Raw genomic sequence first — 8,053 nt, forward strand, 5'->3', positions numbered from 1 at the left:
TCAAATGCCTGATGGACTTATGATACGCCCATAGTTTGGGGATTAAAAATGTTTACATAATTTTGTTCTTCGATAGCACTTTGTACACTTAATTATTTGCCATCTTTCTTGATTCGAATGAGATATATGGTGATTGCAGCCATATCATTTCAATAAAACCCATCACGTTTCTCTTTTGTGGGTACCAATTGAACAAACTCGCTGTTTTAAACAGTGAAAAATATGCACCATTAGACTACTTTTAAAAATAATTATTGATTTACCATTGGCCCACTAAATTTGATCTAACATAAAAATATTTCGAAAGAGTCTATTACTCAAATACCAAAAATATCATTTCCTGACAGTAAAATTTCATAACAATAATTTTTTTTGAAAGAATTGTAATGCTATTCTATGCTCTTCTATCTAAATTTGTTCTTGTTCTTGCCCGCAGGAGATTCAAGATATTGTAAAACAATTCTACTACAGAGTCCAAAGGGCCTGGAATGCAATAATGTAAGCAATCCTTCTCGTTGATATGGCCATCTGGTCTCTTGCTCAACATCACATCTACATCCATATATATGTAATCATATTCCTCCACAATCTTCTTTGCCAAAGCATTCTGCCTCTCAAATTCAGACCAGTGGAACTTATCCTCTTCTTTCTTAATCACTTGCCGTTCTGATATGGGTTCCCTGTAACTGGTACAGTTTACATGTCCTGACAACAACAATCATGCACTGAATCAATGCAAGTTTCATTGGAATCGCATCATCCAGAAAATAAAGTGATAAGTAATTGTTCTACAAAATTGAACTTCAAATTGATAATGGATTGCTATTTTAATATTTTTTAAATCATATTTTATGATCCATCATCTTTGAAAAAATGATAGATTATCATATATTGTAATTCAAAATATCCACAAATCAAAAGAATCTATAAACAAATGGTAAAGAAAACTTGACAATACAATATTATGAATTGTGAAATTCAAAATGTTGATGCAAAAAAATCATACAATCAAATCCAGAAACATAAATGATAATGTAATCTCTTTTTCTTATTCTAATGATAGATCACAAAGTATCATCTGAAATATCGATGCAAAAATAATCACACAATCACACAATCGAATTCAGAAGCAGAAATGATAAATGCACAAATTGTTATGGACTGAAAATCTACTGATGTCAAATAGAAAGAATACCAGGTGGAGTGTTGCGGAACAGTACGAGGAGATCAGGATAGAGGGAGTGAAGCAAAGAGAATGTTCTATGAAGAGATTCAGAGAAGATCTCATCTGATTCAAAATGTGCTCCCCTGTTCAGCACTAAAATGTGGATGTCCCATTCTCTGAGGAGATGAAGCCATGGCCATTCCAAAAAGTTGTTCAATGTGTCACTACTGAAATTGGAGATGGTGGAAATCCGGTCATTCCTCACAAACCCAATTTTAAATCCCTTCTTTCCTGGCCCTGCAATGTCACTGCAAACCTCAAAGCTTGGGCAAGTTCTACAGTTAGAAGAATCAATTACCACGTTAGGGTCACTTCTGTTCTTCAACAGATTGTTTATGAGCGACCACTGTAAGAGATGATTAATGGAGTCCCCCACAACAAGAACATTCCCATACGCTCCCACCAACCTTCATGAAAGGCACCAAATGCAAATTAGTAAAAACTGGGAAGAACTTAAAATGCCATTAATGGAGAAGCATAATCAAGATCGAGACTAAAGAGTACCTGCAAAAATCATCTCTATCTATTGCTACCAAGGGACATTTATCACTAGTCCTCCATGCCCATTTCAATTCTTCCCTAACCTGAAACACCATCAAGATTCATAAACAAATTTCCCAGGTAAATCATATTTTCTTATCTAGATCTTGCAAATATGAGATCATTGTCAATCTTACAGTCCAATTTCCTCCATTAGAGGCCAGTATGTCAGCCCATTCACCCACTGCATTTCCTGAAACACTCGAATGGCGACCATCACATTGACTGGCATATGGATCTCCAGCACCATTCCATGGCAGAAACCTCGGAGTCGAATTATACACCCACTTCCCTGACTCACTTCACATTAATTATTTACCACTTATTACATCTGCGAAAACAAATTTCCATCTAAAAATAGAACAATTAAAGAGCTAGCCTTAAATAGTCATTCCCAAATAAGCAGATGAAAAACTAATGGCCGTTCCAGAGCCCATAAACAAAACCAGAAACCAACCTGAAACAGTCAAGATGAGCCCTAAATGATTCCACCGCCTCTCCTTTCAAAGGAACTCCTCTAATTACAGAGACCTTCTCATGGCGAACCGTTTCAGAAGAAATTGTTTCAAAACCAGAGGAAATCTGCAAGCTTTTCAGATATGGCGGCACCAACATTACAGTAGAATATCTATTGGGAGGCGTTTCCTGCCAGACTAACCATAAACCCACTAGAAAAAATCCCAAAACAGAAGGCCATACAAGAAAAGATCTGTACGCTAATTTCTCGATTTTCATGATAATTTTGCTATTTCGCCAAGATCTGCGACCCATCATTTGAGGAACAGGAGAAAATGAGGAACAATGAAAATGAAAAAGATCATTCCTAACGATAAGGCAAGGATACCCTGACCACCAAAAGTCCCAGATTTTTTGTGAACCAGTACGATAACTTGTTACTTTGCCTGCAAAAAGAATTCAGGCACGCGGAGCCCACTCTGTAAAAATTCAATGGCGTTATGACACGTCTTATTCCACTCTTTTAATGGCGGTCCTCGATTTGCGTTTTAACTGTATTCACAGTACCGATGATTTTCGTGTCGTTGCTTTGGAAGTTTCGCGCTCATTTTGGTGCCCGAAATGGCTACGGTGCAACTTATATGCACCCATATGAGTGTTAAATGGTCTCACTTTTAGATTTGATGAGTGAAGTTTTGCTGCTTTTATTGTATTTGCTCTTGGCAATATAATCAGTCTTATTAAAAATTCTATTAGTTTCCACCCATCACAAGCTATTATTGTTTGCTAAGTGACATATTTCTATAGTTTTTACATTTATTTGTGCAATTTATATGTTATAAAAACTATTTATTGAAAACATGATTGGTTGATTTTGTTTAGTCTCATATAACTCTTTTTACGGAATTATATTTTTTTAGTCAAGAATTCAAATGATTTTATATAAGTAAAATCTTTAATATTCAAATGGTTTTATATAAGAAAATATTTTAAAAATATTAATTTATATTTTTAATGAAGTGAGAGAAAAGTCTAATTATTATTTGAACTATAATAATATATATTAAATTAATTGAAATACTTTAATAATTCTTATAAAAAAAACAATAATATACTATAAACTTTTATATAACTTGTTAAGTTTCTAAATTCATGTGAAACATATTTTAAAAATATACATTAATAATATAAATTAGAAGATAAGAGTCTATAGCACATCGATAAGTTGTGAGTCTCTCTTGGAGGTCTTGGGTTCAAATATACTCGAGCTTAATATATAATGATACTTAATTTTAAAAAATAATACTTAATCTTGATTTCAGCCTAATACTCCATGTTCTAAAGTAGTTTAGTATTGGGCAAACAAAAATAAGCCTAACATTGCCTTTGGAATGAGAATGGAGTTGCATAGTTAAGGACTCATCATATGTTTGTCACTTGTCTTTTTTTTCTTATAATCATCTTCCATCTTTCATTCCATAATTCAACCTTCTAAAAATATTTTGATTCTTTATTAACCTCCTAGGATTCTATGGGGAAATCTTGAGCTAAAAGATAATTTAAATTGAATCGAAATATGTTATTGAATCTAACATGTCATTTGCTACTATCCCAATGCTGCATGCAACATATCAAAGACCTCATTATTACTCAAAACCTCGGGTATGAAGTTCACTCCAAGTTGCATCATTTTTGTCTTCCTGCTTGCATGTGCCTCTTAGGCACATTCATCCTTTTCCACCAAGTAGTGAGTGGGAGGTGTCTTTCTACCAGGTAGCCACATTGTCATATTTATGCTTGATACATTGTGTTGTAATATGCTCTAATTAGTAGCACTTGTGACATCTGGAATACCCTCATAATCTAGAGGCTGTGTCCAACGCCTTTGCTGGTTTTTAGCACAACCTTCATAGGGAAAGATTTAGTAACATCTATTTTCACTGAAAAAGACCATAGGTAGTGTGGAGAAAATCTGAATAGTTTTCATCTGCACCCAAAAATTGACCCATCAAGTTGCCTGCGGTCTAAAAGAAAGATTTGATTCAATAATATGGAGGAAGATTTGGAAGTTTTAACCAGATTGGGACCTTGTCGAAGGATTCGATGGTAGGATTGAAAGTTGGGAACTAAATTTTGAGCATGAGCAAGTATTTATCCTCCTAGCTCCACTGATACTTGCAAATAATCTTATTTCTATCCTTCACATCATAAAAAAAAAACTTGGGCCCCCAAGAAAATTGGAATATCCCCTATAAGTATAAGACCCCAAATCTCATAGATATATTTATGTGACTTTTTTGAGCTTGACCAAACCTTTTGAACCCACTATTTAGACTTAAATCTAAAAAAATTCTTTCATTTTTCATCACTTTACTTTCAATCCCCTCACCCAGACTAGTTATTATAAATAGAGCAATTTATTTCCTTAAGCAATTAGATTGCCAACCATCTTCTTTTGTTCCTTTTAGCTTCTTAGACCATGATGGGCTATTTCTATCCCCATTATTTGTCAAGGAATTAGGTCTTTACAAAAAAAAGAGTATCTCCCTCAAACCCTTGACTCAAATCAGACTTGTCTCATGTAGATAGTTTGGGGTATCCACTTGAGACATAGGTAGTCAAAGGACAACTTGCTCACTACCTCCATTCTAGCTCAGAGTTTAGCTACCAAAGTCCAATAAACCATTTGTCTTTTTCGCCAAATATTTCTTATGCACCATTTGCATGCAAACAGATCATGGAAACCAAGGTTTTTGGTGCCTGTTATTATTATGATGCTTGCATTGTTGAGAAGAGATCCTAGAATCTTGAGTCTAGGGAATGGATGATAGACTCAATTTTTTCAATGTCGACCAATATACATTTAAATATCTTTTTTATAAAAAAATTTAAATGTATGATTTTGACTTAAGTCTATCGATTTTTTTTTGAACAATCATTATTTTCACATAAATCATTCATTTTAATTTAACTCTAGCTCAAAACATTTACTTTTGCTCAAATGTAACTCATTAAATTTACCATTCATTTACAAATATTAAATAAATATTGTGTATTATGAATCTTTATTATAATTTTTCTTGTCTAATTTACTACCACAATAATCCATGATATTAAGAGATTGCATTTTTATAGATTAAAATCTTGTGCACACTATTTAATTCATAAATTGCAATATTTGAGTTCATTATATACTTATCATTACAAATACAAAATTATAGAGTTATACAAATAATTAAAAATATCATTTACTTATAAATAATAGGTGCATTTTATGACCTATCAAAGGTGCATTTTATTATTAAAAAAAGTACATTTCCTTTAAATGTCACTAAAATTTGTGTTGATAGTTGAGTCGTCAACCAATTTTTTTGTAAAAGTGAATATTACTAGAAATCACACCTTGGTGTGCAATAGGTATGCCAAAAATAGATTGAAGATTAATTTTTAAAAATATGTATAAATTGGAGAAAAGTAGATATATAAATTAGGTCCTCTAAATATATTTCTTTACTATTTAAATTTATTTATGCAAAATATATTTGTGACATACTTATCATAAAGGTTCCATTATGAGTTTAAATGCATAGATTTTTTCTAACTTACCTTCCATACCTTTGTGTCATGCTTATTGTAAAGGTGAAGTTACCAGTTTAATCCAAAGAGTTTATATTAAGAATTTTTATATAAATTGTTCCAAAGAGTTTATATGCAATGGACAAACTGATTTTTTCCATCAATGGTTGAGAATGTTCAAAAATCCTACATGACCATTGAATAGATTGTGACCACTCATTTCATTCTCTACATGGTTCCAAAACTGTCCTTGCCAAGCTTGAAGCTTCATCACCCTCACTTATTTTAACATTTTACTAGTTGCCTTCATTTAGAGGTCATGCATTTTCATCAATTAGAACTAAAATATTTTGTTCCTTTTAGATCCCCATACTATAATTTCCATTATGACAATCAGACATAAAAAACAAGATAACATAAAAAACCCAAAATCCCAAACAATAACGCTAAACACACACTCTACTTGGAGAGGCATCATCCAATTGTAATGAATTTTGAATATTGTGTTTGAAAGTTGTTGAGAATCCGCAACCATATAATTCACAATCTTTCTTACACCATGAGCTTTTCTAGAAGAGCTTGACAATCTTAAGCCCTTTTTGTATAAAGTAGTAATTAGGGCCCATTTGGTTGCTAGAATAGGAAAAAAGACCAAGACATCAAATTTCTTATATGGTTATATGAGTCATTGGATTAAAAATATAGGTTCTCACTTTCATATTGCGAAACACCTTTGGCCTAGGGTAGACGATCCAATAGCCACCCATGTTCCAATGATGCTACATCTATTGTTATAGATCCCTCAATTATTGCTCTTAAAAAGCCTCAAAAAATGATAGCACATGTACTAATAGCCAATCATTCATGTAGGGGAGGCGACCTGGTAGCCTCTTAGGCTAATTTTGACTAGTTAGAACTCTTAATATGTATGTCCAAATTTGCTAATTTTTTTGGTGAACCTCCCTAGGTGAGTGATAAGCTTAAAGCTAACCTTTTAGCTTTTCCACATTTACAAAGTTCTCTGTAGAAATTGTTGAGTGTGAAGTGGTCTAAAAGTTCCATTTTAAAATGTTTGCTTAGAACCTATTATGTTCACCCCCAATAGCTACTCACCAAAAAGGTACTTTTTGTTCAAATGGACCAATCCACAACTAAGAAAGCTAAAAAATGATCAGCTAAGTACATGTGTGATCAAATATTAGTATATGTGCTATCTTTTTTTGGGGCTTTTTATGAGTGGTAATAATGGGGCGAATAGGTAATAGTAGATGTGGCAGTTATTCAAACATGGGAAACAACTGGATCATTTCCCCTACTAATAGTTGATCATTTTGTAGCTTTCTTGGTTGTTGATTGGTCCATTTGTGCAAAAGTACTAGTTTTTTAGACGAGTAGCTATTGGGGGTGAACGTAATAGTTTTCAGATGAATATTTTGAAATGAAACCCTTAGACTACCTCACACTCTATGAGTTCTACCTAGAACTCCATAGATGTGGAAAAGACAAAAGGTTAACTTTAATCTCTTCACTCACCTATGGAGGCTCACCAAAAAGTGGACAATTTGACATATGAAATAGGAGTTCTTGGTGCCCGAAGTTAGCCTAGATGGCTACTGAGTCATCTCCACTAATCAAAACTAAATATATTTTTCTAAAGGTGACAAGAAAAGACCACAAAAGCAAAAGTGTCATATATGGGAAAATCAAATTCCTTTTCATGTGTTGTCTCACATGGCTTAGAAATTTAGTGTTTAGGTTATATTTAAGCTTATAGATTAATTTTTAATATATTTTATTTAATAATATAAATTGTATTTCAATTTTAATATATATGTTTATGATATTATAAATAATAAAATAAGAGTGATTGATATTTTATGTCAAATAGTCTAAAGGAAGCTTTAAGACCCAACATCAACAACAAACTAACAACAATAGATCATAACATCGATAACATACAAATATAAATTTTTACTAAATATATTGATAGGTACATAAATTGAGTATAATTTATTTAATATAAAAGTACATTAGTAGACTTTGGCTAGAGTTATTTTAAAATGAATTTGATTATACATATAGATTGATAATAACAATAAGAATACAATGACAAATCTTTTATTTATACTAAAGAGGTTATAAAATTTAATTGATAGCTCTAATGAATTATTTAGTTGTTGTCAACCAAAATTGTAAGTTATCAATATTCATCTTGTTTTTGTAGTTCGTGTATGCACTGTCCTTCATGAGCACAAA

The 8,053-nt window shown here is 32.3% G+C and overlaps 1 protein-coding gene across 1 annotated transcript; it reads right to left on the minus strand.

Moving 5' to 3' along the window:
• Positions 1 to 313: 313 nt before the first annotated feature.
• LOC149531103 (uncharacterized) lies at positions 314 to 2,897 on the minus strand. Its single transcript, XM_089810433.1, has 5 exons — positions 2,223 to 2,897; positions 1,903 to 2,065; positions 1,730 to 1,809; positions 1,196 to 1,632; positions 314 to 705 (listed from the first exon to the last, which is right to left on the minus strand). Exons 1-5 carry the CDS (start codon positions 2,537 to 2,539, stop codon positions 395 to 397), a joined length of 1,308 nt encoding a protein of 435 aa, XP_089666559.1. The 5' UTR covers positions 2,540 to 2,897; the 3' UTR covers positions 314 to 394.
• Positions 2,898 to 8,053: the final 5,156 nt, after the last annotated feature.

The sequence above is a fragment of the Cupressus sempervirens genome, chromosome 11, assembly GCF_028749045.1.
Source record: "Cupressus sempervirens isolate cs-2001-9-10 chromosome 11, ASM2874904v1, whole genome shotgun sequence".
NCBI classification, from domain to species: domain Eukaryota; kingdom Viridiplantae; phylum Streptophyta; class Pinopsida; order Cupressales; family Cupressaceae; genus Cupressus; species Cupressus sempervirens.